Source organism: Aureobasidium pullulans (assembly GCF_000721785.1).
Source record: "Aureobasidium pullulans EXF-150 unplaced genomic scaffold scaffold_10, whole genome shotgun sequence".
In the NCBI taxonomy this organism is placed as follows: Eukaryota; Fungi; Ascomycota; class Dothideomycetes; order Dothideales; family Saccotheciaceae; genus Aureobasidium; species Aureobasidium pullulans.
Genome location: NW_021941030.1, coordinates 147177 through 173607, shown reverse-complemented (window position 1 = coordinate 173607; position 26431 = coordinate 147177). Strand labels below are relative to the sequence as shown.

The window sequence follows — 26431 nt, the reverse complement described above, 5'->3', positions numbered from 1 at the left end:
TCCTGGGAGGACGGTGGACACGATACGGCAAACTACCAGGGCGGGAAAGTCAAGTCCGGGAAACTTTTCCGCGCTATCAGCACCATCGGGGAACTCAATGCACGGAAGACTTTCTCCCGGTACGATAACAAGATAGCAGGGGTACATGCCGAATGATTCCAATGGATAAAATCATGTCTGAGAATTACTACTGCCGCTTCGTGGCAAGTACAGCGCTGAGATGCTTGAAATGTTGACTCAACATGCGTTGGCAGAAAACCAGACACGGAGAAGAAATCATCCAAGAGCACTACAATAGCAAAGCTGTTTGCTTTTTGGTTATCCACACCATTCGGGTAAAGATGGAATGCTTAGGTCGAACGTTGGTTTGGTAATCGCGGTTCCTCTTACATTGACGGATTACCATTGCGACTTCCTCCTCACCGTGCTTGTCTTTGGGAGCCAAGCGATTAGCTAGTCGAGAAGGAACACGAAGCCACGAATGACTCGACAAGGAACGACACATAGAATAGTTATGCTGGGATAGAGGTTTGTTGTTCTTCCACGCGTGTCTGGTGACTTCGTATCAGTTCTGTCATTAAACTCATGCTCATGTCATTACACTCTCTGCGTATCCTGCACAGGGGTGATCTCATCTTTATCCTGGCTACCGGAGCTCTTCCCCTCATCCTCGCGGTCTTTCATCTCTCGGAGAGGGTTCTCGCCATCCTCTGCTCCTAGCATTTCAATGCCTTTCTCGACCGGATGGCCTTCGTTGACGCGTTCCTGTTGCGTCTCACCCTTTTCTGGATCTTGAGCCACGTCATGCTTGGACTCGATAACTCCCATGGTTTGTTTCTCATCAGCTTTTCCATCAGCGCTGTGGGCACTTTTCTTGTAGACGCTCCAACCGCCACCCCATCCGAACCATCCTTCCGCCCACGGTCCACGAGCAAAACAGCAAATTAGTGCAGCGCCGATGCTGGCTACGCTGTAGCTACCGCTGACGATCCATCCACCTCTCGCATACAGATGGTTGCCGGCTGCCGTGCCAACAAGCTGACCGCAGAACGTCGCAACCATGAATGCCGTGTTTACTCTATTGCGTGCTTTTGGCGCGATACTGTAGATGGCACTTCTGTTGGCGATCTGCGCTGTTTGCAATCCGAAGTCGTTGAAGAAAGCCTGGATCACCGGACCAGCGATTGTGATGCGTCCGGTATAGGTGCCGATACAAATGCCCAGCATACACCAGAGTTCGCCTAGTATTACAGAGAACAGAGGTACGAAGCGATCGATGACATATTTGGCCCAGAAAGGCCCAGTGAACATACTCGCAATGCCGATGAGAGAAAAGAGACCGATGGTCAGAGAGTCGTAGTTATAAGGTGAGCCCGCGAGAAGAAAGGTCAATGTTGTCCAGAAGCAGGTAAAGGTTGCTGCTGTGAAGAAGGTAACAAAACAAGCTTGTACCAAGACTGGCTCTTTGAAGAGCATCTCGAGAATCGACCATAAGATCTTGAAGTAATTGATGCCGCCAGGGTTGGTAGAGGGATAATCTGGCATGAATAGCCAGAGAAGGACAAAGATGGCATATTGCAGACCAAGCGCTAGCCAGTAGATGTTACGCCATGCTATGTGGATGCTGTCAGCACGGCATGCGAGCGGAACATTCAGGCTTTTACTTACAGGTAAAGTTGGTCAATACGCCGGACAGGAGTCGAGCAATCAGCATACCCAACAAAAGGCCAGACGTGACGATGGACAAAGATGCAGCCCTTTTATTAGGAGGTGCAAGGTCACCAACCAGCGGGAGCATAAGCTGTGGTGTAACGGTAGTGACAGCCGTAACGAAAGAGATAGCAGTAAACGCAGCCAAGTCCTTGGTCACACAAACGCCGATCCTAGACAAGACACATGAGCAACAAGATCCTCTTAACCATCCGGCAGACTTACCACATAGTTGCCGTGAAAAACACAAGACTCAAAACAAATGGTCTTCGCGGTAGCAAATCTCCCAACGGACATAGAAACAGCAGTCCCGCCGCATACCCAGCCTGCATCACAGTAGGAATCTGCGACACCTTCTCATACGGTACATTGAATTCTTCCGCCAGAATATTAAGGATGGGATGACTGTAGTAGAGATTCGCGACCGTGAAAGCACCAGCGAAGCCGAATAGGACATTCAGTGGCATACTGAACACGGGCGGTTTTTCCGGGTCCCAGCGACATCGCGGGGGTGTGTAGGTTATAGTGTTGTAGATGCGCTTCCATATCGAGGTATTATTCTTTATCTCCTTCTCTTGTATTTGCTGGCCGTCCGATCCTGAGGAGTATCCTTGGTCCAGCGATAGGTTTGAGGGTGAGTTGTGCTTTGCATCATCTTGCGCCATTCTACGTTATCGCGCTGCAGTCGCGCTTCAACAAGTCCTGTCGCAACAGTAATTGCGAGGGATGCGAAGTGGTAGTCAAGAGGCAAAGAAGATGCAGAAATGACATTGACACGGGTAACACGACATCTATGTACCTAGTCGAGGGAGTGCATCGCCTGTCACTGGTCTACGAGCCGCAATCCCGATGAGATCTTTGACTGGTGCCAGTGTTGATCACCGTTCGGCCCTCCGCCTCCGCATTTTCGAAGAAAGATAAAGGCATCAACTCCGTTAGATCCGTCTTGGAAAGGAATACATGAGTGCATGGCTGGCATGTGTCAGCCTTGGAGGAAACCGTTCGAGTAGTACTTGCTCGTCTCTGGAGAGATTTTCCGCTTGATAGTGCTGATCAGATGTGCGAGTCTGACCAAGAGGTAGCCATAGCTGATGATGAGATGTCGGATAAAATGCCGTAAATACTGAGGTTTGACAGGACGTGGAGTTGAGATAAGAACGCCAGCCGTGCCAAGATGTATCTCGAACAGGCTAGAGCATGCCCAAAGCTCGAGACTTGTCCCAAAACGGCAATCTTCCACATCATGAAAAAAAAACTTTCTTCTCAACCTAATCAAAGCCATCTATGGAGTGCTTTACAACAATAAGAGCCGCTCAATGATGGCACAGCGATGGTGGTCAGTACGGGGCTCCAAGTCACTGTCAGTGCCATGAGTTCTCTGCTTAACTTCCCAAAACTTCACCAATACCAAAATGACATTCTATCCCACCACAAAAAGAGTCCTGTATCTCTTCCGCACGCAAAAGGATGATGTAATGGTCAGTACGGGGGTCGAACCCGCGACCTTGGCGTGCCATGTATCGAGGGATATTAGCACCACGCTCTAACCAACTGAGCTAACCGACCAGGTTGATGAGTGAAAGTTCTTCCCTGCTAAATTAAGATGCACGCGAGCAACAGCGAACCTCTTCACGTGCTCCAGCGTCCTTGTTGGCCTCGGCCTCCTTGATCTCCTTCTGCCTTCCATCCTTGAGTATCTCGTTGATCCTGGCTTTCATATCCTCACCGGGCACGATCTTGATGAGCGGGCCTCTCTGAACCCATCCGGCAACGTCGTCGAGGCGATCCCAGACACCATCCATCTCAAGGTGATCAAGCTTAGGCAGGTGATCTCTGACCCAAACAGCCAATGACTCCCAGCTTCCCTGTAACCGGCAGTTCCTCAGAGTGATCCCTCGTATCGCTGCTTGATGCTTGGCAAGGAATCGCATCAGGTCTAGTTGGTTGATCGCAAATGCCAAAAGACTGACGCTTTCGATGGATGGTGATGGTATGCAATCAAGGACCTGATATTTAGTGAGGCTATGAAAGTCGTCGCTCACGGCGCCAAGATTAATATGTTTCAGATTGGTTGCTGCCGACAATATGCGCCTGGCGCAAAACAAGGTAGCCTTGATATCACCAAAGTCGAAGTTGATAGTGATAGATTCGAGCTGACGGCCTACAGTTGCTAGTTCGGCTTCGATCTCATCGGGGCAAAGAGTTGATTCCCAACGATAGCTTCCCAGTTGAACGCCTTCGATCGAAAGTCCATTTATGTTGCATCCTTGCTGATGAATCGCTTTGATCGTTGTATGAATTGTCTCTTTCCATGAGAGTGCCCAGATCCTATCATCGTTACCGAATTCATTGGAATATCTGTGGTATAGATACCCCTTGGCACCAACAGGATTGGACTCACCAACGTCGAAGGCAACCCCAAGATGCTGATCTCGCTTTGCGAGCACGGCAAAGGCTGCACCAAGCATCCACTTAGCGTCACGGTCGCTTAATCTTTTCTCTGCAAAATACCTGTTTGTGTAGAAGCAAACCTCCTTGGGGCCGGGCTCACACTTTTCCTTTTTCTGGTCTGTTTCCATCAGAACTGGGGTCAGGTTCCGTACCAACGCTGCGAGACCCTCTGAAAAAGCGTAGACAGGCGAGATATTGACCGTATGTACATAGCGACTGAAGCGGGGGTGTCTTGATATATCGATGAATGCTTGTATAGACGAGCGTGTCATGACGACAGTAAAGGACTCCAGATAGAACTCTGCGAATGAGTCTGACGCAAAGTCAGATATGTGCTTGTTTACGAGACGCAGTGACTTGAGATCTTTTCCCTTAAGGCCATCATCAAAACAGATTGCTCTGATGAGCTCATTAGGGAGGTCCATAAGGCGGAACGGCGCGGTTGAATTACAGGTTAGATATCAGTATGGGTCTCAATTGAGTTGCGCGTAGTCATCATACGTTTTTGGGATGTCTACCATGGTTGACGTGATTTGTTGCGTGCTGATATGTGTTGATGTATGTTGACGTGCCGGCACGAATAATGTGGAAGTGACAAGTGATGTGTTGCGCAATGGCGTGGATTGCTCTTTCTCAATCGAGCGACGTCGACAAAGAATCGTGTTCTTCCTCGATGGAAGCCGCGGGCAATTGGACGCTTCGAAGCAAGTCACATTCGACGAAGCTGCGGGATGTTGCACTTGAGTACGTGGAAGATCAACAGAGTGCTTGATTCTCTGTGATATATGGGACTAGCTACGACTATATAACTAGCCATCAAACAAAGAACTGCAGCTATAGGCAAACAGCAAAGCTCTGGACCAAAGATATCAAAGCTTATGAGACATGCATGGGTAGGCATAATCAAGTGTTGCCCCTAATTGTTCGACCTCCTACTTCCACGGTGTTCCTCCTTTGCTAAGAGAGATTAGTCGGTTTTGCAACTGAAAAAATGCAAGATGCCGTTGACGATCTTCTATTTGGCCATCAAGAGCAAGGTCCAAGTAAGCTCTCACTGAACAGACCGCCGTCCGACAACAATACTGTGCATTTTGATGTAATTATCATCGAGGGCCTAGCGGATGAGAGCCTTGTATGTATGCACAATTACTTCTGATTCCAGGGGGTTCCTACCTATGTTGCTGGAGTTCACCATGCAGAAACACACGACGATACTCTTTGATATGAGAGGTAGGTATGATTGAAACTGCCAGGCGGATGGCTGCAGAGAAAAAAATATCTTAGATGGCTTTCTATAACACAACTATGTATGCACGTCTATTGTTCATCTTTTACAACTCATCCTTGACAATCTCTGCCTTCTTGAGAGCCTCGCAGACAGCAGGTGAACCGACTTCCATGCGGTAGACACACTTCTCCTCCTCAAATACCTTCCAGATCTCGTCTTGCTCGGCACAAGCAAGAATAACAGTGGTGCTACGGTTAGGTCCGTTCCAGCAGTGTTGGCCGTTCTCGTGTCTCATAGCGATGCGCTCACCAGAGCCGAGACCCTTGCCATCGGCCGAAACCTCTTCGTCGACGGTGATCTTGTCGAAGCGGACGAAGTTGCCCATGCGTGTGTTGCTGCCACCCTTCTTGGACTTTTGGGTCGTGTGCTCCATGAAGCACAGCTCGTAGGTGTACTCGCCAGAGTCGACGGAAATGCATTGGCCTTTGAGGGCGCGGAAGACACCATCAGGACCGTACTCCTTGTTCAAGTCTTCGTTGTGTGATTCGAGGTCCTTACGCTGAGAATTCACGGCGTCCTGGGCAGACTTGAGGCGGTTCTTTGCGTCGTTGACAGCAGATGACTCGCCACCTTCTGCTGAAAGGTCGGCGAGAATGCCGTTCTCGATGAGCATGATGCGGAGGTCACGAAGCTTCTGGTCGACCCAGTCGCGGAGAGGCTTAGGGAGGTAGTTTTCGATCTCGTACACTGCAGGCTGTTAGTGGACATCAGGCTGGAGAGTCACAGGTCGAAACTTACAAACTTCGACATCCTCGCCCTCGGTCTGGAGATATGACTCCCAGTCGAGACCGTTGTCCGCGTCAGTCTTGGTAATCTCGTTGAGGTCTCTGTCGTGTGCAGAAGTGTCATCCCCAGACTTGTCGCGAGCAGCATAGTCTTCCCAAGCACGTACAGCTCTCTTGACACCCTCATCGTTGAAGTTGGGGTTGTACTCCTCCTTGAAGGTTGACAAGATAGCCTCGAGCTCCTTGACACGGTCTTTCGAAGTGTCACGTTCCTGACGGACGCGGACGAGGTGGTCTCTCAACTCCTCAGTCCTCTGCTTGGCAAGTCCCACGAGGACACCCATCTTGCCTTGCTTGGCTCCCTGGCTCTTGACAACCTTGCCCTTCTCGCGACGCTCGACTTCAGCAAGCTCTTTCTCCATGTCTGTGACGTGAATCTCCGAAGCCTTGAGTTGGGTGTGCAGGGTATTGATTCTGTCCTCGACTTCCTTTCTCAAACGCTGGGCCTCGTTGGTGTACTCCTTTCTCTTCTTGTTGGCATTGGTGAGAGCACGCTGGCGTGACTCGTTCTTCTTCCTCCATTCCTTGCCAATTTCGTCGCACTTGTTCTGGCACTTGACACCGCCAACTCCAGCCCATTCTTCACTGCCATCACAGCAGAGGTCGTAGTCGCAGAAGCCGTCGTTGACGCTGGTGTAGGGGACGTAGCTAGGCTGATGCCCCTTGTTCTTGCAGTAGAATCCAGGCAGGACTTGTGTGACATTTATCTGGTCCTTGTTGGTCGTATCCGAACGAGTCGAGGGTGAGAGTGGGGAGAGGTAGGAGCAAGCAGAGGTTCCAGGTTCATCGGAGCCGTCAGGACAATCGCAGTAGTCGTCGTTGACCTGGGAGAAAGGGATCTTGATGGACGGATTCGAAATGCAAGTAAATGATTCAGCATCCTTGAAGAACTTGGCGACTAAGAAAGTAGAAGGTCGTGTCAATTTAGATGTCTTCCAATAAAGCTACAATGGTAAACTTACACTCTGGGCCAACACCGCGAGGCCGCGAGGGCTCTGAAGCAGCAGACGCAATTGATGCGGCTGCAATGATCCAGGCTGCAGCCGTCTTCATGTTGACTGTCTTGCCGCAAAAGATAAAACACAAAGTTTGGTTTTTGTGGCACAAAACACAATTCTTGAGCTCATTTACTTGCTCACCATCTCCCCGGGCCAAGTTCGACACCTTTACCATCAGAAGTGTCCGTGCGCTTATCGCAACTTCTTATCGGAGCCATGCTTTGGGGAAGCATCATCATCTCCACACTTTTTGTGTCTCCTGCTCCCTCGTCTTCTTGCCACAAGGACATCAAACACCAGAATATCCAATTTGATTCATGATCTCCGAGGATGAGATCGCCAATTACGAAGACTTTCGAGACTGCGTGTCCGAAGTGTTGATTTCGAGACTTTCGGGTACTGCAGACAAGAAGAAGAAGAAGGCCACCAAAGGCCGCAAGAATGAGATCAAGCCAGTGAGCAAGCCAGAGCAAGATCAAGAGAACAGCGATGCTCTGGTTGCTGATCTGGGTGAAACGATAGAGGTATGTTTGAGCGCATTGCTTCCTTTCATACTCGTATGCTGACTCAATCGGTATTTCAGTATCTCGCCTCTGAGATATTCCCTTCATTGCCCGACGACTTACGAGTCTTGTCGTATAGTGATGTCCAAAATGATAAACAGCTAGCTGAAAAGTACAGCGTGCCTCTCGACTCGGATGTTTACGAGGATCTGTTACAGCCAATGCCATTGTCTGTGTCAGATTCGTTGACCTCGTATGGTCTACTCTCTGATTCTACAGACCTGCCACGGTTACTGGAACCTGTGTTCACGTCCTACATTACGAGTAGAACCACTGCACCGCCAGAGTTTGCACCAGCCAGTCGAGCCACCGAGTGTGAAATCTGCGAGAGGGAGCATCTGCCACTCACCTATCATCATCTGATCCCAAGAGCTGTGCATGCAAAGGTTGTCAAACGTGGCTGGCATGCTAGCTGGGAGTTGAACAAGGTTGCTTGGCTTTGTCGAGCGTGTCACAGCTTCGTACATCGCCTTGCAACGAACGAAGAATTGGCTAAGGAGTGGTATAGCATCGAGCTTTTGTTGGAAAGAGACGATGTTCAGAAGTGGGCAATTTGGGTCAGCAAAGTCCGATGGAAAGCCAAGTAGTAGTTCAAAAGAATATACATTGCTCATGCTACTTTCAGCAATCAAACTTCCTGTGCAGTAATGACACGCTATGCTTATGTACATCATTAGATCGTGTCCGCTCATGCTTCGCCAAAGTTCATGTGCCCTGTCTGCTTGGCATGCTCTGTGGCACCCTGCTCTCCCTTACCAGTCCAGCCGCAAATGTTACACTTGATGGTGAAGCCATGCGTATCGGTGAAGTAGTGTCTCTGCTGCAAGACCTGACACAGCTCTCTAGCAGCCTGCAAAGCTCCACCATCTTCGCCTTCCATACCCTCGATCTGTGCGACCTCGAAGACTTTTCTATCGAATTCGGGGCTCGTGCCTTGACCAGGTGAGACGGCAACAACATCGTAGTGGATACCAGAATAGATCAAGATGCAGCGTCTCGATTTGCCTTCGTTGAAACGGTCAATGCGCAAGTCCTGTACGTTGATGCTGCAGATCTCGATGTCGAACTGTTGGGACAGGATCGCGAGCTCAATACCGCCTCCCCATGAGTCCTCACGCTGGATCCAACGGCAGTAGTCATCCGGTGCTTTCTCGAGCATACCAGCCGTGTACAGATCAGGATTGGACTGGATTGTCTGAGCCACCATCGAGCGCAACTATATTCGTATGTTAGTTGAGAACGTGATAGTCAATCACTGCTGAACATACCTCGTTCATACTATCGAGCGCGTCACCCAGGACAGCGCTACCTAGAGCTCTGAACATACAGCTGTTGTCATCCGGCATAACACGAAGAACGAGAACACCTTCAAGGCCAGGCACAGGCACCTCGGGTGGGTCACTCTCCACATCGTTGGGCTTCCTTTGGAGTGAAAGTGCGGCTTGTTCTGCTTTTGTCGAGCTAGAAGGAAAGTCGCCAACATTGTGCTTAGGAGGTTGGATATTCTTCAAGGAAGGCAAGGTTCCATGATTTAGAGGATCCACGTGGCCGGACATGGGGTTATGCAACGACTGCTGAACATCGCGTGGCATGATGATGAGTTGTTCGCCATCCAGCTTGATGCCAACATCGGTCAGTTTTGTTTCGTTGTCAATGCTTGTTGTGTCCAGATTTTGTGGTGGGTATCCGTACTTGACATCGAAGTCGCCGACTGATGTCTTTGAAGATATCTCATGCTTGAGTTCTCCCCATGTTGCTGTCTCCGGCATGCTAACCTGGGACATGCCCGAAGGACCACGAATTCGAATGCGCATGGTACCCGTCTGGTTTTGATGTTCGATGTGTAGGTGTCAAGGTGATTTGTGGTATGCGATATACGGTGTTGTGTTCGGTGGATTGTTCGACGTGGCGGTGTCTTGAGTGATAGTGACAGCCGAGGCGATACGTCATCCCCAGGGTCACCCCCTCGGTAACATGATCCATGCATGTGAAAACATCCTCTCAATTTAATGTGTATATTGCGATGCGTGTGCTGATTGGGAGAGAGGAGCTTGTTTTTCTGGCTGTAGGTTTCATGCTATCGGATGGCCTCTCACACGCTCAGTCAGCAGAGCGTTTTCCACAAGAATGCAAAGTACTACTTGTGTCTTGAGGACTGTCCCACTCAGGCAAAACACCATCAGAATTCTGCCTGAAGGAGGGTGATATGCATGGACATATTCTTGCATTTTGATGAATGTCAGTCGACGGCATCATTGCAGAAGAAGCAAAGAGCTTCTAGGCACTCGACTGTTATCCTCTTCGATGTGACATGGGCTCAAGATACCTTCGTCAAGATACACAATAGTATCTGGATTACCAGTAGTAGAAACCTAGATCCAACGCAAGACGACATCCCAGCGGACAGATCAGGGTACACAAATGCTTTTATGCATTGCGATGGACAGTTGACAAGAGGTCTCCCGTCGCCGTGGCCACTACCATCGAGGTGACTTGTAACATCCGTGCGGAAGGTCCGGGCCGCCAAAAAGCGCGCTAGTATGAGTACCTTCTTGCCAAGACGCGCGTATACAGCTGAAGCCTTATTGATGCGTCGCGCAGTTCTCGCGCCCCGTCTCATCGAAAGGCATTGCCCGTGTCGAAGAAGAAGCCTCCTGAGGCAACAGCACCGAGCCACTGCTCTCTGAACTCGGCACCATGGCCGACACTACGATGAGCCAAGGCACGACTCCTGTTCCCTCGACCGAGGGCGGCGCCCAGAGCGTGTCGGAGGCCGAGCTCGATGCCATGCAGAGCATCCTCGACTTCATCTACGACTACAGAACACCTGAGTATGTGCATAGTGTTCGAACCACCTCCGCGACCCCTAACTAACTTGTGCGTCAGCGGCCATGACCCGTCCAAGGTCTTCCAGAGAATGGTCAACAAGCGTCTCCTCCCGGTCTACTACGATATCATCCAGGAGCCCATGGCAATGAGCACGATAAAGAGCAAGATCAACAACAAGAACTACCGGGGCTTCGCTGAGTACGTGCGCGACTGGGCCCTCATTATTCACAACGCACAACTCTTCAATCGACCCGATGCAGGTGCCTACCAAGACGCCTTGGTCCTTCGCGACGTCGTCGGTGCCGAACTCAAGAAGCTTGTCGACCTCAAGGTCATCTCTGAAGAAATCTCACAATTTCCATACCTCGGTGAAATTCCTCCTCCCGACGACTTTCCTCTCGAAGAGGAAGACGACGAGGACGACGAGGAAGATGAGGAGGATGATGAGATTGACGCCGAAGACTCAGACGACGACGGCGGCAAGCGCAAGAAGAAACGCGGTCGTCCTTCAAAGCGTGACCGTGACATGGACAGAGACAACGACCCGGACACTCGCAAGAAGCGCGGCAGACCACCAAAGGTGCTCACACCAATCGAAGCCCGCATCCAGGCTGTCCTCAAGGGCATCAGAAAGCCCAAAGGTCCTGGCGGACTCAAAATCGCATCATTCGAACGTCTTCCCGACAAGGCTGTTATGCCCGAGTACTACACGGAGATTCTCAATCCCATGGCCTTCGACATGCTTAAGCGCAAGCTGAAGAGAAAGAAGTACCAGTCGCTCGAGCAGTTTATGAGAGACGTGGATCTCATGTTCGAAAACGCGAAGAAATACAACGAGGATGAGAGCCAGATTTACAAGGACGCTGTTGAATTACAAGCTGAGGCGCACCGTCTAGCCAACGAGGAGCGCAACAAGCCCGACACGGACTATGTCATGGACGAAGGAAGGATTCCCCTGCCTACTGGTATCCTGTACAATGGCGAGCTGTACAAGGTTGGCGACTGGGTGCACGTCCAGAACGCGAACGACTTGACGAAACCCATCCCCTGCCAGATCTACCGCACCTGGCAAGACCCGCAAGGCGGCCAGTGGGTCAACGTCTGCTGGTACTACCGTCCCGAGCAAACAGTGCACCGCTTCGACAAGCACTTCTTGGAGAACGAGGTTGTCAAGACGGGCCAGTACAGAGACCATCGCGTCGACGAAATTGTCGGCAGATGTTTCATCATGTTCACGACACGCTACTACAAGGGCCGTCCTCGCCGTCTGCCCGCCGACATGGACATCTACGTCTGTGAGGCTCGTTACAACGAGGAGAAGCTCACCTTCAACAAGATCAAGACTTGGGCCAGCTGCCTGCCAGACGAAGTGCGCGACAAGGACTACGAGATGGATCTCTTCGACATGCCCCGCAAGATGAAGAAGATGCCCAGCCCGATTGCATACCTCCTGAAGGACAGCGACAAGGAGACAGACGATCTGCCCAAGCCCGAGTGGGGAGCTGAGAACGCGCCCCCTAAAATCGGCGCCGTCCACAGACGCCCGCGCGACGCCAGAGACTCTCCTCCGCCTGAGCCGACTCCCTCACCTCCACCTCAACCTCTCGTCGCGCCTCCCCAAGCCCGCCAATCATCACACATGTCTCCGTCCATGCCGGCACCTGCCATGCAAGCCTACTCGCCCATGCAGACTCAGATGACTCCCATGCAGCCGACTCCTGCGCCTACTCGTCCTATGCAACCGCTGCCTCGTAGCTCGCACACTCCCGCTCCCGCTCAGCACTACATGCAGCAGCAATCTGCTTCACCCGCTCCCATGCCTAGCTTGCACCGCGCCGCCTCAACCCAGCCTGGTCAATTCGCTCCCGCCACCCCTCAGCCAATGACCGGTCTTCCTATGCCTCGCACCTCCAGCTTCCAGCAGTCGGCATCTACCATCCCACCCGCTCCCACCACCGGCCGCTCATCCTACCGCGACCCCGCTCCTATCGAGGTCTGGACTCTACCTGATGCTGCCAACGCCAGCATTCCACCCGAGATCCGCAACATGTACCAGACTGACGACCAAGGTCGCGTCCTCTTCTTCGCCAATCCTCCCGTCGTCCTCGCCGACGAGCCCAACGACCCCAACAAGAACCTCGGTCATAGTCTCGCCTACCTCGCCGAAAAATCCCGCCGCTCCGCCAAAACCCAGGACATTGTCGCCAGACGCAAGGCCTACGAACAAGGCAAGCTCGAGCTAGCAGCCAAGAAGAAGCGCCATCGCGAACATGACGAGGAGATGAGACAGGGCGACTACGAGACCCAGGTCAACAGAGCTCTCAATATGTTCAACCAACACCTTGCCCGCAACACTGCGTCGGAGTTAAAGGCCATGTACGGCGAAGAGGGCTGGGAGGAAGGCATGGAAGCCATGCTCTCCAACGTCGAGCAGCAACAAAAGCTCGCCGCTCAACGCAAGGTTCTCATGGAGAAGAATGCAGCCCAACGCGCTTCCGAACAGGTCTCTCTCAAGTCCAACGGTGTCATGTTCGACATCGTCGGGGATGATGGTCCCTCCTACTAAGCAAGCTTTGCTGTCTCAAGCCCACACCGCCATCTCCTTCGACAGCTTTGAGGCAAATTGACGGAAGAAGAGAAGATCGAGCATGGAATGGGCGTTTGTTTTTTCTGCATTGTGGGCTTTCTTTTTCCCTTTGGCGCTCGCGGTTTACTGTTTTGATTGCTTACCTGATGATACCCCTCCACTGCCCGAGGAAATGCAACGAAGACGAAAGAAGAGAAAGAAAAAGGAAAGGAACGGCAGACTGTCCCTTTTCAACGTATAAAGGTAGCTGGATTCGTGGTTTACGGATCGTGAGAAAATGATACACGATTGATTCAAATGAGATATCTTCTCTGTACTGTGTCGTGGATACCATTGGATGTCTGGTGAAGTGTTGTCAGATCTTCTGATACTGAGTGATGCAGTATGTCGTCGTGCTTTTCTCATGCAGGTGGTCAGTCAGCTATGACGGTGCAATGAAGACGGAAGAGGAGAATGCAAACATACGCAATGCTACAGCAACTATGGTGATAGAATGAGCACCATGATCTTCACAATGCATATACGAAGAGTGATATCTCTACACACTACTCATATGCACAATTACCACGTGTGAGACTCAAGGCCATGGCATCGGGTCAGCCGGTGGTTGAGCAAAGTAACACAACATCGGACGTTTTGCAATCAAGAGCCTCATTCCGTCAAAACTCTGGCTCGGTTGTATCATGCGATCCACGCTTTGAATCTTCCTATACAAAACAAGTATCTACTACTACATACAGAAAGTCCCCTGCTCTGCCATGCAGACGGAGCTTGGCGATCAAAAGTGGCCGATGGGAATGAGGCTCTGTCTCTGCATCTATGACTATGGCTTCCGTCGTGATATCACGACGAAATACACAGCGATACCGACACCGATGGCATCGAGACCGAGGGCAAGACACCAAGCTCCTCGGATCCCCCACAAGGGCCCGTGTTTCTGGCTCACGTATCGCTCAACGGTACCTGCGATACCTAAGCCGATACTGATAGAGTAGTTGACCACAGTGGACACCAAGCTAGCAGAGATGCCTTGATGTTCCTTGGCCATGGCGTTGCTGAGCAGAATGGTGCCGGATGGGAAGCTCCAGTTCATGCCGATGGGCATGACGACGACACTCCAGAAGGTGAGGACCCAGTATGTTTGGTGTACGGGCACGAAGGCGAGGAACAAGGAGCCGATGAAGAAGCCGAGCATAGCGCACAGCATGAGATACGATGTCTTGAACTTTCGCGCTAGCCAGCCGGCGGACATGGCGAAGCCGACGCCGGTGATGGCGACTGGAGAGATCTGGGCAGCGGCAGCAATGGCACTGGATCCACGGAATCGCTGCACAAATTGGAAGAGGTAGAAGAGCCAGATACCGTGGCTGCTCCAACCAGCAGCGATGCATGAGAGCGCCAGAACAGCCTCTTTGCTGAGACCACGAACAGGCACCAGGGCTTGCTTTGCATGGTTCATCTCGAGGTAAACGAAGGCAATCAGTAGCATCACCCCAATGCCCAACGTAAACGGGATGTAGGTCTTGTTCCATCCTACCACAGGAGCTTGGTTGAGTGCGAAGTTGAACAAGACAAGCCCAGAAACGCCAGTGCAAGCGCCTGCAAAGTCGAAGGTTGAGTTGTTCACTGCTCGCGGAACCGGAGCTGGTATGACCATGAAGGACAACACCGCCATGCAGACACAGATTATGGCAAGCACCCAGAATGACCAAGGCCACCCTTCCTACGTCAGCTTGCATTTGCCAAATAAGATTGAGAGCAAGAACTTACATGCAAACTGCGACAATAGAGCAGAAAAGATTGCTCCGAATACGAAACCAGTGGGACCGCAGGCACCGAACGCCGAGAAGACCATATTGCGCTTCAGCCCCATAGGAAATGTGGTACCTACGAGCGCCATGGCATTGGGCACCAGAATCGCGGGTCCGATCCCCTGAAAGCCGCGTGTGACGCTGAGCATGATAGATCCATTCGTCTTTGGAGCATAGCTGAAGCCAACGATGATTGACGTCAAGGCATACCATATCCAGCCTATGATGAAAACACGTTTGTGCCCGTACATATCTCCTAAACGACCTGAATCGAGTTAGTCTCTCGTTGGGAACACAGATCGAGTAGAAAGCCTCACCAGCGGGCAGGATGAATGCACCAACTGTCAAACTGAATGCTGCAGTGTACCAACTCATCGTTCCAAGATCGGTTGGAGCAACACCCAAGTCCTTGCCAATGATGAAAAGCGGTGCAACAGATTGGCCAAGTCCGCCAAGTGTGAGAAATTGAGCCATACAGACGGTTATGATGAAGAGAAGCTCGCGAGCATTTATCTTGGCCTTTGGCGGCGTTTCTGGTACTGGGGGGACCGCTGTCGGATCGCTCTTCTCAACGCGAGGTTCGCGATTGATGGGTGTGATGGCTTCATCTGAGGCACGGCCGTGAAGTGTCGGCACCTTGCTCGTGCTCACCGAGAGATTGTTGAGATCAAAGTCGAAAGAAACGGCCTGGCCGATGGGCGTTTGAGGATAATTAGAGACCTGCCCGAGAGTCGTTTCGGATCGAGCAAAATCCGTCCTCGAGGGATGGTTCTCGTCGAAAGAGAACGCCTCGCTAGAAGAGTCTGCGAGCATCCGCTCTGCATGGTGCAGATTGTCCACCATGTGTCGCGGGTAAGGCGAGTGTCCACCCATGGTGCGTGTCTTGGATATATTGGTACTTCCTTGGTAGTATACCTGTTGGATGTCTCGTTTCTGCGAAACGGCGCAAGTGCAGCCAAGTCCAGTGATATATAAGATATACTCGGCGGCTTTACAGCTGTAGACGGCCTTCAAATGCGTGTCGCTTGGTCGGTAATTGAACACGACGATTGGTACGGCTGCGACCTACTATTTCCATATTTTCTTTGTCGTAGCCTCGCAGTCGGCAAGAATTCAAGTCAGCGTTATGGTGGGCTAAGAAACCGCGATAATTCAGGTCAGTCCAGGGTACCAAGCTAAGGTGCATATTGGAGGTACGACGAAGGTACGCAGTGAGCTTAGGCTACTCGGCCTTCTCTTGTTTTGGATGGTCAGCAAATAAGGTGTTCCAGTGAGTCGAAAAAAGAAACAAGCAAGGCTCATAAGCTGTTGGGTCACAATGTCGAAAGTTGGTCGGAGCATCGTGATCCTGCTGGCTGCGGGCTCCGAGAGATGGTACCTACTGTACATGCGACTGTGTCGCACAGCTTACCCGTTCCTTAGTGATCGTGGTGTATATTCTTAGCAACCACAAGGATGAGAGCGATTTCCAGCGCTGGTCTTACTGGATGTAAGAAGGTACCCATAGATGACGATGGTATCACTGTGTGGTAGAGCTGACGAGGTGCCTCGACACCAGAGACTAGGGGTTACCTTTCTGGAAACAGGTCTCGCGTGATTAGCTAATTCGTATGATGCATTGTTGTGTGTAGACAGTGGCTGTGAGTCCCAAGGATAGGTAGTGTGCAAGACAAAAGCTTGTCCACGAAGCCAAGTGCAAGGTACTCGAGTAGAGGTCGTGAAGTCTAGGAAGGTAGTAAGGAAGGCAGGGCCTGCCGTGCTCGGCGCTCGGCCTTGCAAAACTCCGATCTCGGGCCATTCTTTCGTCCCCCATCGCTCCTGCTTCCCATCGTGACTCCCCCTCAAGATCCCAGGCAACAATGAGCGCAATTTACTCTGCATCTGTATTGCAACATAACCATGGTTGCAGTATATTCTACAAGTTTCCTAGCAAACACAACCATGCTTCGGCTAACGCCAGCATAAATCGGTCAATGTTCAGATATCGTGACTCTCTATTTCTCTCTTGCATTTCCGAACTCGTCTGAATTCTTGTATATTCACCACCAGAATTTCGGCACTGGTGTTCAGAGGAACTTCTGACTCCGAATAAGCCAGCAATTGTAGTGAGTAGGCCATCGAGTAGTCAGACTTCCTTTTCCGGCCTTTCAGATATCGTCTGTGGGATTTCGTCAGTGCAGCGCAGCGTGCAGGCTTACTGCACTTCCAACTATACCTCGTGGCCTCGAGATCTCTGCACAGACCTTAGTACAACATCACTTCGCCCGAAGCCATGCGCGTGGAAGATCGACATGGTCGGTACTAAGCCTCGCTCTACACTGGTCTTGATCCGTTTGTCTAACACGAGCTAGCACTCGTTGCCTCAATTGGTACAGGGATCTGGTACTTTCTTGAATGCCATCTAGTCAGACGAGAATAGCCTCCTGTCAAGTTTACTTTTTGCGTACTAAAACTTTACGGCTCTGCGGCACCAGAGATGACAAGCCTGTTTATGGATCATCACAACACTGTCAACTAATGATTTCATTGTGCCTAGCGAGATTGTTCAGGACCGCCAACCAACCTTCCAAGCCTCGACCGGTATGTAGTATATACTGCGGGCTGTCCTCACCTTCATTCACTCCTTTGCTACAAGCTTAGCAGATGTGCAACCTCTCATTAAAAGGCAGCGAGCACTCTTGAGTCTCAACCCACTTAGTGTGTCTCGGCGTCTAACTCTTGTTTTCTTGTTCTACGTTGGCAATGTTTTCTACCAGTTCATTGGCTTTTGGCCTCGTTTGGGTCACTCTGACACGACACGTTGCGGCTGGAGGCTCAAATCCAAACCTTCCATGGGGACACCCATATGGAGGTTATCCCAACGGCTATTCAGACAACTCCAAGTCTTCATCTACCTGGCAGGACTCAAAGTCTTCGACCCCATCCTCCAGCGCGATTGCTGCTTCCTCCGTCAACTCAATCGACTCTGATTTTTCTACTTGGCAAAGCACATCAGCATCATCCTGGTCCACTGCAGTAACCGTTGCTACTACCAGCTCTTCTATCGAGTCTTCATCTACATGCACCACTATCATTTCTTCGGCACCTTATGCCTCAGCAAACTCAAGTAGCACCCATCACTCCGCATCTCCCTCAAAGACAGGGTCCGCACTCACCAGCCATGCTTCATCAACAACCGGCAACACCGTAACCTACGATTGGAACATTGAATGGGTGGTTGCCGCACCGGACGGAATTGCTCGTCCTGTCATTGGCGTCAACGGTCAATGGTACGTTCATACATGATTCTATTGTTCGCTCGTTACTAAACGGTTATAGGCCTTGTCCTTCTATTGACGTGATGCAAGGAGACCGCGTGGTCATCAACGTCTACAACGGTCTCGGTAACCAGAGTACAGCACTCCACTGGCATGGAATCCACCAACGAGGTACGAACCATATGGATGGCGCTACTGGCACGACTCAATGCCCAATTGCCCCCGGTCAGAGCTTCCAATACGAGTGGATTGTAAGTTCGGTACCTAGCCATTACTGGCAACCAAAACTGATTTAGTTCCAACAGGCCGACCAAGCAGGGACATACTGGTGGCACTCACATAACATGGGGCAGTATCCTGATGGACTTTGGGGCCCTCTCATCGTACGAGATCCTAACCCGCCCTTCGAATACGATGAAGAACTCATTATTACCCTTTCGGATTGGTACAACGACCAAATGCCCTATCTCATTCACCAATACCAATCCGCAGAGGGGTCAGCAGAAGATGGTACTCCCGACCCGTCGGGCGGAGCTTTGATCAATTCCGGAAAGAACGTCTCAATCCATATCAAGCCTAGCACAACATACTTGGTCCGAATTATCTGCCCTGCTGCTTTCACTGGCCACGGCTGGGTCTTTGATGGGCACAATCAAACGACAGTTGAGGTAGACGGAGTGTATACGGTACCTGTAGTGGCCACAGCCGGGGGCAAGAATGTCCGTGTTGCTCCCGGACAGAGGCAATCATTCCTCATGAGAACGAAAGATGATACAAGCAAGAACTATGCGATTCTTGACTTCCAGGATCCAAACATGCTGTTCATCAACAAAGGCCTCACACCGGACCCAGTCTATCCTCTCAACGCTACCGCCTGGCTGGTGTACAATACAAGCGCGGATTATCCAGCACCACCCGTTCTCTACAATCTGGGAAACGACGACTTCTTCGACGATCTCAACTATGTTCCGCTGGACAGGGAACCCCTTCTCGAACCTGTCGACCGACAGTTGGTCATCGACATGTCTATGGAAAATATCACTGGTATCTCAAGGTTCGTATCTCGTAACATTTCCCGTGCTCAACCCAAGACTAACAACAACACCAGATATATCCTGAACGGCCACACATATCTCGGTGCCAAAGTGCCTACTTTGTACTCATCGCTGACTGTAGATGAGACTGACGTTTCAGACCCGACGGTCTACGGCAATGTCAATCCATATGTTCTCAAGTATGGTGAGGTGGTGGAAGTTGTCATGAATAACTTGCACACGAACCTGGTACGTTTTGCACAAGATGTGCCGTTGTAGCGCATGCTGACAGGACCATCCATAGCACCCAATGCATATCCACGGCCATCAGTTCCAGATCATTGAGAGATCGGATCCAAAGGGTGGTTCATGGAGTGGGTCATACTCTAACTTGCCAGCTACCCCTATCAGAAGAGATACAGTCATGGTTCAAAATGAAGGCTATGCAGTCGTGAGATTCAGAGCCGACAACCCAGGTCAGTATCTACCCGCGAACCAAGGTGTACGAAACTACTGACACGTCAAAGGTATATGGTTGTTCCACTGCCACATCGAGCTCCATGTCGAGGCGGGATTCTCAGCTGCTTTCATCGAGGCTCCAGAGATGCTCGCTGCCAGCGACTTTACTCTTCCAGAAGACCACATCAATGCCTGTAAAACATATCCCATGGATTATGTAGGCAATGCTGCTGGCAATGACTACAACGCTTTAAACTTGACCGGTGCTCCCGACACGGTGCCAAAAGATTCTTGGGGGTGAGTTCCTCCAACCTTGACTAGATAGAATTGAGAGGCTAACATCTCACCAGTGCCATCTACCCGCCTGTTGGAGAAGCGGCACACAGTTAGATCTTTGTTTGTTAGAGTCGTAAATCCAGTGGCTGGGCGGATGTATATGGGTGATGCCGTTTTGCAATTTCTGTCTGGACTTGAAGCGAGGGTTTGTGTCCTTTCTCGTGTCGTTCTCAGCGAGTTTTAAACTGCACGGATTGTACATAAGTACTTCTTAATAACACTGCCGTTGCGGTCCTTTCTTAGTACAAAGTGGTCTTAGAGAAGCCCGTTTCCAGACAACCTCATCATTCATTGCAATCAGCAGCCCCATGACGAAGACTTCATCAAACAGCCAACTTTCATCCACACTTTATTGTGTTCAAGAAAATAAACAAAGAGGTTGGCAGGTGGTTGGCAAAAACTCTTCGGAGATTGGTGAAACGCGACTGCCGATGACGTACTGTACACATTTGCGTCGCGACCGCGGCAAGCATGCGACTCTCATGCCAATGATTCTCGCGGGTCGATTCGATATTTCATAGTGTCGACGACTCAGAGTGAGGTGTTGAAGCATGTCACAGTGTCAACAGCGTCCGCCCAAATCGCAACTGGAGAACAGGCAGGCGGCCAACAGGACCACGGCGGTTATTGTTCCGGCTCTGTTGATCGGGATTGTCGGTTATGCCACTTGGATCGTGGTCGTCCTTATAGGTGGTGAGTCTTTTATTGTGATAACCTTTCTATGTTTATGAGAATGCCATAGACGATGTGTGGCCAAATTGTTTGAGAAGGAGCAAACACCTTGTTCGAGACTGGCCTGCTTTGGGACGACTCTGGAAAATAGTAGCTAACTTCTCTCAGCCAACTATCTCATCAAGCATCAAAGTCGCAATGGCGCGGGCATCGCTGTCATTGTCCTGTATTTTATCTTTCTGTTTCCCATGGCCGCAAGCTATCTGCGACTGCTCATGACCGTACCGCATCCTGGATATGTGGAAAGGGGAAGCCCTACTGCTGCAACTCCAGTCAAACCACCTCAAGAAACACCACCTCAGCATAATGTCCAGGCTTCATGTACGAGTACCAAAGTTCAGGACGGTACGAACCAAAATAACACGAAACCACGACCTGCCGCTCCTCAAGAACCGTCTGTCACTGTGTTGGACACCAAGGCCATTCTTAGTGGGGAGTTGCCACCACCGCCTGGAACAGAATGTTTCTACTCAAAAGAAGTCTTTGCTTGCGACCAAAACGGACTTCCTATCTGGTGCGGAACCTGCAATAACTGGAAGCCGGATCGCTCTCATCATGGCAGTGATTTGGGTAGATGCGTCTTGAAGATGGACCACTTCTGTCCGGTAATGATGTGTCCACATCCTTTCTGGGAGAGCCTGTGCTGATTCATATTGTTGTTTTAGTGGGTAGGAGGAGTCGTTGGAGAGCAAAACTTCAACTTCTTTATTCAATTCTGCTCGTATGCTGGAGTTTATGCTCTGTTTGTCATGATAGTCATGGCTGTGTTCATTTCTGAAGCCAGGAGTAGAGTAAGTGCTTCTTTGATCCCATCACAATTGCTCCACTTCCGAATCATGAATGCTGACTTCGTGGCAGGGCAACCCGCTGGGCGGCAACTGGATCGCTGGAATAACCCTCGGAGCCGTCTTCACCCTATTCGCAGGCGGCATGTCGCTGACCAGCATCTCACTTGGGTTGAAGAACCTGACTACCATTGACAACATCGGCCACCAAAGACGAGTCATGCACATCGCAGTACTCATCGATCCCATGCAACAACGCCAACCTAGACCCATGTCGACAGATCACGTTAAGCACACTCATGGATCGGAAGAGAGCGAGGATCCATGGCAAGGAACAATCACATATCCACTGAATGCCATGCCGGATGCATCTTCAGAGACCACTTTACCACCTCGTACATCATCTGCGTCTAGGACGTTTGCTATATTGCGCACACATCCTGGCATGAATCCTTGGAACCTCGGAGCATTCCGCAACTTCGAATCTATCATGGGTGATCACTGGTACGACTGGTTTTTGCCGCTACGACACTCGCCTTGTTGTAATCATGATCGCGGAGACAGCATGTACGAGCTCGGCCCGGACGTTGAACGACTGAAGGTAGATGCGGGCTTATCGTCCTCGAGTAAGAGCCGTGCATCAAGCAGACGAAGACATAGAAAACATAGACATCACAGGGAAGATTCCGAAGATATGGATATCATGGGGTCGACGCTTGCGAATGTCAATGGCGTTACAGGGAGAGAGCGAAACAGTTTCGAGTCCGTGTAGTCAATCGTCTCGTGCTTGGCTGCATGCTCTCACACACTTACATAATTTGATACCCCTTCTTAGCAACAACATGTATAATATGATTCACCATATCAACAAAGTTAAGAGTACCAGAGAGAGTGCAGAACCATAATATCAATAACTTCTACAGTCCCCATACAAGAAGAAACGCAATTCTCAAGGCTCAAGCCATCTTCGAAAGTCTAAGCTCCCACTCCTCAGCCCTTCTCAATTCCTCCTGCGCAAGCCGAATAGCCTTCTCCATCGACGCTCTCAACCTCCCCTCAATCTCCTCAACCGGCGTCTCACAATTCATCAACCCAATAAACTTGCCCAGCTTACGTCTCTTAATAGCAACTCTTTCCCCATCAGTCAAGCCCTCCGCAAACTGCACACTAGGCCTCCTCTTCCCACCCACCACCACCACTTTATGCTCCTCCTCCTCAGCCGCCAACAATTCCTCCCACCACGCATTACTCTCCACCTGACTCGCACGACGTAAATGTTGCGCCACGCTAGCTCTACGCTTTGCCAACATCTCTTTATCCCAATTCATGCATGCTGGGTATTGGTGTGTCCAGATGCTCGGGGTGGATTGGTGGTAGTAGGATGCTATGCCGTCGAGTTGTTCTTCGGTGAGGAGGTGGTAGTCGAGCAGTGTTTTTGGGAAGTCTGGGTGGGGGGAGCCGGTTGGGAGGGGCACTAAGGGGGCGAGGCGGAGTTTTAGGTGGGCTATGCGGGCGGCGAGTTGGTCTTTTTTGGTTGCCATTGTGGGTGGTTGGTAGAGTGGATTGGTGTTGGTGGTTGCTGTGAGATGGAAGGATTTGTGATCAATGTCTTTGTTATTTTTTTCGACCAGCGAAAAGTGTCGGAGAGTTGAGATTGAAGTGTGCAACACAGATGGCAGAGGAGGAAAAGGTGGCAATGGATTGTGAACAAGGTCGAGGACGAATGGGTACTTATCGTCGAGAATTACCGCGTCTTTGAAGACATGTCTTTTGTTTCTCGAGATGCGGAGAGACAGTAAGCCACCAAGACACGCTTCTGTGTGAGACAAAGGATGAGCTGAGATTAGACATGCGTCGCTGCTTTGTCTGAGATTTGAGATGCTGTGTCAGGCGCAGTATCTTTCATTGTCTCTAGGCGTCGAGACTCGACGAGAAAGCGGTTTGCTTATGGGTCGATCTCAATCTGCTATTACAACATTGAGTTGATAGACGATGAGTTCAGAGACGCGCTTGTGATGGTCGAGGAAGGCGCAATCCGAACAATTTTACCCCTGACTTGGAAGAGAAGTATTGACAAGTTCACTAGGCGCAAACATAGGATCATATGGAATGAGGGCTGCCATTAATCCATCGAACCGGTGGTATGGTGCAGTTGGCAGCTCGTGACTCCCCAAAGCAACCCTTGGCCACTGGTTCGATCCTCCGCGTGGCTAGAGGTCCCAGTAATCCTCATCCGACAACAATTACGACGAAAGCTTGCTTTCTCTCCCCTCCAGAGCTAGTCACCTGGGGGGTTTCTGTTTTGTCAAATTCTGAGAAGAATTACTTGTGTTCTCTTTTCGTACATGGCGGGTTGGGTTGGTGTTTACGCGCTTGTTCGTGAGGTGGTAAAAAGGGATGAGACCAAGTATACATTGTAGTCACAACACAAAAGCACACCACAAGGTTCATGACCAATCCCATTGATGATCATAGAATAGGTAGTAGTTCATTTATGTATACATCGCAAAGTAATCATGACTTTTTTTGCGCAAAATGGCTCGATCCCTAAAGCCATTCCCCATCTTTGCGCGGCGCCGGAGGGAAACCTCCGACCGGAACCATTTTTATAGTCTTCTTGAGATCTTCCCTCCGTTTATTGGCCTTGCTCTCACGTTTGTGGTCTTTGATGCCGGCGAAAATACTCGGTCTCTTCTTTGCCGCATGAGATGGTCCAGAAGACATTGCTTGCAATCTCGCCGGATCATATGCTTCGGCGGCTGATATCGGTTGCGGTGCACTGATTACAGGGAAAGATGGCCTCCGCTGCTTGAACTTGTCGACTAAATTTGACAAGCCTTCAATCGATGTGACAGAAGATCTACGAGCATGGTTGCCGAATACTGAAGTCACGGCTGCGAGCCCCTTATGCGTGAAAGACTTCAGGGGCGCTCGTGAGCCTTTTGAAGAGGCACCGCTGCTGATCCCGCTGTCATAAGACGCCTTCCTTCGATTGAAGGACGACTCTTGGGATGATTTGGTAGTCTCTTCTGACGGATGTGAGAAGATAGTGGGAAGTGTGTTCATTTCGAATGTGACTTTGCTGCCAGGCTTGTTGTACTCCTTAGCCAGCTGCTCTGCATCCGCATTTATACGCTGATAGAATGCCGAGAAACTGTCCGAGTCGTCAATGCTCTGTTTCCTTTGTACAGGCGACGGCAACTCCTTTGCCTTTGTTGCTTCCGGAACGTGTCCTGGAAACGGTGGTGAAATTGGTATGCTACCACTTGTGCTGCGTCGACGGCTCAAGCCTGTAGATTCTGGTGTGAGAGAAAGTTTGTATGGAAAGTTGAGCGCGCGCTCCTTTGTCTTTGGACCGTTCCGCTGTTCGCGGGTAACGACTCGTGAGTCGGGCGATTTGCTTGCAGCGGGTGAGAAGCCCTTGTTGCGTGCTTTCTGGTACTCTAGTTCACGCTGTCTAGAGATTTGCCTTGGGTTGAAGAACAGCGGTTGTGGCACAAGCTTCATGTTTTCTTTGATACTATTAGAAGAAGCGCTATGCTTGCGGAAACCAGGGTTCTTAGCATCCTGCTTGAACAGAGCATGGTATTCGTTCGCCAGTCGCTTGGCTTCGTCGATCAGACTTTCATTTGAGGATGGATCCATACTCCTGTCTTCATATGCGTCAATTACATTGCTCTCATAATCATTGAGTCTTCTGCTGGAGCCTGTTCTCGACTGTTGACGAGGTCTACCACGCGGCTCGTAGTCTTGTGCAGGGGGGTCCATCGGACGAGTGACTGAGATCTCAATCGGGCTCTTCAGCTGTTTCTCAACAGGTGACATTGACATCCGTTTTTCCTTGTTCATCCCGAAATACCCATCAGACAGTTTCGACCCGTTTTTATCAGAATACGTGTTTGCTGGCAATGGCCAATCATAAGGAGTTGGTGACGGAAGCGTTGGACTAGGATTGACTGGAGACAAGACGGGACTTCTGAGAGGTACAATACCCTCGAAAGATCTGCTAACTCGCATGATGTGTTGTTGGTTTGCCTTCTTGGTGGCAGCCAATGCTCTCATCTCTTCAGGCAGAAGTTGTTGTACTCCCGGGGAACGTAGGGCAGCCTTCGCTTTGTCTAATGATACTGTTCTGATATGCTGAGTCGTTATGCGCAACATTTGCGGTGAGGGAGGCAAGAGCCTTTCACGTAAATGGGCCGGAGGTGGTGACGGTGTTGAGGTACGACTCGGACTCGGAGACGGACTGGTAATTAGTGGCGCGTACGGTCTCGGTGGGATCTCTAATTTCGGCGTATCTCCCAGTGTGAGCTCTGGAGTGCTCAAACTATACACTGACGGCTGTAGGAAGAAGGTTGGCATCAAATGTTCTTCGTCCCTCCAAGATTCCGGAGTCGGTGCATACTGCGAGACAGTGCGACTATAGATGCTTGAAGTGCGACGTGTAGATATTGGAGAAGAGTCGGCTGTCTCGATGATCGGAACTGGCGGAAGAGGTTTCTCTTGATTCGGCGTTGGGGTCTTCCTCACGAATGATTGGAATGATGGGACTGAGTTTTCGAACCCATTCAAATTGAGGGATGACGATGAATTGTTTAAAGCTGCTGGTGGCCGCCGCAGCTGTGCTTTGGGATGTTCCATCTCAGCAAAAGAGCTCCTCGAGCTATGTGAGCCACCTGAGAATAGAGATGTCGGTTTCGAGTCGATGAACATGGTTTAGGTTCTGCGCTACAAGGTGAGACTGAACAGTGGCAGGCAATTGCCTGAGACACAAAGAAGTACATATTGCAGGTTGATGTGAGGTTC

The 26431-nt window shown here is 50.6% G+C and overlaps 11 protein-coding genes across 11 annotated transcripts; 4 read left to right on the top strand and 7 right to left on the bottom strand.

Moving 5' to 3' along the window:
• Positions 1-573: 573 nt before the first annotated feature.
• M438DRAFT_297501 (MFS general substrate transporter) lies at positions 574-2799 on the bottom strand. The gene is made up of 3 exons (XM_029901956.1): positions 1936-2799; positions 1669-1883; positions 574-1613 (listed from the first exon to the last, which is right to left on the bottom strand). Exons 1-3 carry the CDS (start codon positions 2373-2375, stop codon positions 598-600), a joined length of 1671 nt encoding a protein of 556 aa, XP_029759964.1. The 5' UTR covers positions 2376-2799; the 3' UTR covers positions 574-597.
• A 509-nt stretch (positions 2800-3308) lies between these two features.
• M438DRAFT_365622 (uncharacterized protein) lies at positions 3309-4586 on the bottom strand (the record flags this gene model as incomplete). The annotated part of the gene is made up of 1 exon (XM_029907808.1): positions 3309-4586. The coding sequence occupies one exon, from the start codon at positions 4584-4586 to the stop codon at positions 3309-3311; it is 1278 nt and encodes a 425-aa protein (XP_029759963.1).
• Positions 4587-5422: 836 nt separating this feature from the next.
• M438DRAFT_365621 (uncharacterized protein) lies at positions 5423-7339 on the bottom strand. The gene is made up of 3 exons (XM_029907807.1): positions 7197-7339; positions 6188-7132; positions 5423-6136 (listed from the first exon to the last, which is right to left on the bottom strand). The coding sequence occupies exons 1-3, from the start codon at positions 7285-7287 to the stop codon at positions 5493-5495; spliced, it is 1680 nt and encodes a 559-aa protein (XP_029759962.1). The 5' UTR covers positions 7288-7339; the 3' UTR covers positions 5423-5492.
• A 152-nt stretch (positions 7340-7491) lies between these two features.
• M438DRAFT_297493 (uncharacterized protein) lies at positions 7492-8430 on the top strand. The gene is made up of 2 exons (XM_029901955.1): positions 7492-7756; positions 7816-8430. Exons 1-2 carry the CDS (start codon positions 7550-7552, stop codon positions 8380-8382), a joined length of 774 nt encoding a protein of 257 aa, XP_029759961.1. The 5' UTR covers positions 7492-7549; the 3' UTR covers positions 8383-8430.
• Positions 8431-8483: 53 nt separating this feature from the next.
• On the bottom strand, positions 8484-9609 carry M438DRAFT_374799 (OTU-domain-containing protein; the record flags this gene model as incomplete). Its single annotated transcript, XM_029908526.1, has 2 exons — positions 8484-9011; positions 9064-9609. The coding sequence occupies 2 exons, from the start codon at positions 9607-9609 to the stop codon at positions 8484-8486; spliced, it is 1074 nt and encodes a 357-aa protein (XP_029759960.1).
• An 898-nt stretch (positions 9610-10507) lies between these two features.
• Positions 10508-13190, top strand: M438DRAFT_274192 (uncharacterized protein; the record flags this gene model as incomplete). The annotated part of the gene is made up of 2 exons (XM_029900694.1): positions 10508-10626; positions 10682-13190. The coding sequence occupies 2 exons, from the start codon at positions 10508-10510 to the stop codon at positions 13188-13190; spliced, it is 2628 nt and encodes an 875-aa protein (XP_029759959.1).
• Positions 13191-13962: 772 nt separating this feature from the next.
• On the bottom strand, positions 13963-15782 carry M438DRAFT_297485 (YOR378W-like protein). Its single transcript, XM_029901954.1, has 3 exons — positions 15340-15782; positions 14982-15287; positions 13963-14930 (listed from the first exon to the last, which is right to left on the bottom strand). Exons 1-3 carry the CDS (start codon positions 15494-15496, stop codon positions 14035-14037), a joined length of 1359 nt encoding a protein of 452 aa, XP_029759958.1. The 5' UTR covers positions 15497-15782; the 3' UTR covers positions 13963-14034.
• Positions 15783-17735: 1953 nt separating this feature from the next.
• M438DRAFT_405909 (uncharacterized protein) lies at positions 17736-20162 on the top strand (the record flags this gene model as incomplete). The annotated part of the gene is made up of 7 exons (XM_029909810.1): positions 17736-18291; positions 18341-18530; positions 18585-19333; positions 19388-19562; positions 19618-19789; positions 19841-20069; positions 20123-20162. The coding sequence occupies exons 1-7, from the start codon at positions 17765-17767 to the stop codon at positions 20160-20162; spliced, it is 2082 nt and encodes a 693-aa protein (XP_029759957.1). The 5' UTR covers positions 17736-17764.
• Positions 20163-20581: 419 nt separating this feature from the next.
• On the top strand, positions 20582-22555 carry M438DRAFT_297480 (zf-DHHC-domain-containing protein). The gene is made up of 4 exons (XM_029901953.1): positions 20582-20801; positions 20949-21445; positions 21506-21631; positions 21699-22555. The coding sequence occupies exons 1-4, from the start codon at positions 20660-20662 to the stop codon at positions 22395-22397; spliced, it is 1464 nt and encodes a 487-aa protein (XP_029759956.1). The 5' UTR covers positions 20582-20659; the 3' UTR covers positions 22398-22555.
• A 26-nt stretch (positions 22556-22581) lies between these two features.
• M438DRAFT_319460 (uncharacterized protein) lies at positions 22582-23205 on the bottom strand (the record flags this gene model as incomplete). Its single annotated transcript, XM_029902837.1, has 1 exon — positions 22582-23205. The coding sequence occupies exon 1, from the start codon at positions 23164-23166 to the stop codon at positions 22582-22584; it is 585 nt and encodes a 194-aa protein (XP_029759955.1). The 5' UTR covers positions 23167-23205.
• Positions 23206-24172: 967 nt separating this feature from the next.
• M438DRAFT_335509 (uncharacterized protein) lies at positions 24173-25687 on the bottom strand (the record flags this gene model as incomplete). The annotated part of the gene is made up of 1 exon (XM_029903810.1): positions 24173-25687. The coding sequence occupies one exon, from the start codon at positions 25685-25687 to the stop codon at positions 24173-24175; it is 1515 nt and encodes a 504-aa protein (XP_029759954.1).
• Positions 25688-26431: the final 744 nt, after the last annotated feature.

What these genes read in the sequence shown, in the direction of transcription:
- M438DRAFT_297501 (XM_029901956.1), bottom strand. Translation starts at nt 2,375, where the DNA reads ATGGCGCAAGATGATGCAAAGCACAACTCACCCTCAAACCTATCGCTG. An exon ending in TTTTTCACGGCAACTATGTG is followed by an intron (nt 1,884 to 1,935) that starts GTAAGTCTGCCG and finishes TGTCTTGTCTAG; the next exon opens with GATCGGCGTTTGTGTGACCA. An exon ending in CGTATTGACCAACTTTACCT is followed by an intron (nt 1,614 to 1,668) that starts GTAAGTAAAAGC and finishes GCATCCACATAG; the next exon opens with CATGGCGTAACATCTACTGG.
- M438DRAFT_297493 (XM_029901955.1), top strand. Translation starts at nt 7,550, where the DNA reads ATGATCTCCGAGGATGAGATCGCCAATTACGAAGACTTTCGAGACTGC. An exon ending in ATCTGGGTGAAACGATAGAG is followed by an intron (nt 7,757 to 7,815) that starts GTATGTTTGAGC and finishes TCGGTATTTCAG; the next exon opens with TATCTCGCCTCTGAGATATT.
- M438DRAFT_297485 (XM_029901954.1), bottom strand. Translation starts at nt 15,496, where the DNA reads ATGGCTCAATTTCTCACACTTGGCGGACTTGGCCAATCTGTTGCACCG. An exon ending in TGCATTCATCCTGCCCGCTG is followed by an intron (nt 15,288 to 15,339) that starts GTGAGGCTTTCT and finishes AACTCGATTCAG; the next exon opens with GTCGTTTAGGAGATATGTAC. An exon ending in TCTATTGTCGCAGTTTGCAT is followed by an intron (nt 14,931 to 14,981) that starts GTAAGTTCTTGC and finishes TGACGTAGGAAG; the next exon opens with GGTGGCCTTGGTCATTCTGG.
- M438DRAFT_297480 (XM_029901953.1), top strand. Translation starts at nt 20,660, where the DNA reads ATGTCACAGTGTCAACAGCGTCCGCCCAAATCGCAACTGGAGAACAGG. An exon ending in CGTGGTCGTCCTTATAGGTG is followed by an intron (nt 20,802 to 20,948) that starts GTGAGTCTTTTA and finishes AACTTCTCTCAG; the next exon opens with CCAACTATCTCATCAAGCAT. An exon ending in TTTCTGAAGCCAGGAGTAGA is followed by an intron (nt 21,632 to 21,698) that starts GTAAGTGCTTCT and finishes ACTTCGTGGCAG; the next exon opens with GGCAACCCGCTGGGCGGCAA.
- M438DRAFT_365621 (XM_029907807.1), bottom strand. Translation starts at nt 7,287, where the DNA reads ATGAAGACGGCTGCAGCCTGGATCATTGCAGCCGCATCAATTGCGTCT. An exon ending in TCGCGGTGTTGGCCCAGAGT is followed by an intron (nt 7,133 to 7,196) that starts GTAAGTTTACCA and finishes CTACTTTCTTAG; the next exon opens with TCGCCAAGTTCTTCAAGGAT. An exon ending in GGGCGAGGATGTCGAAGTTT is followed by an intron (nt 6,137 to 6,187) that starts GTAAGTTTCGAC and finishes AACAGCCTGCAG; the next exon opens with TGTACGAGATCGAAAACTAC.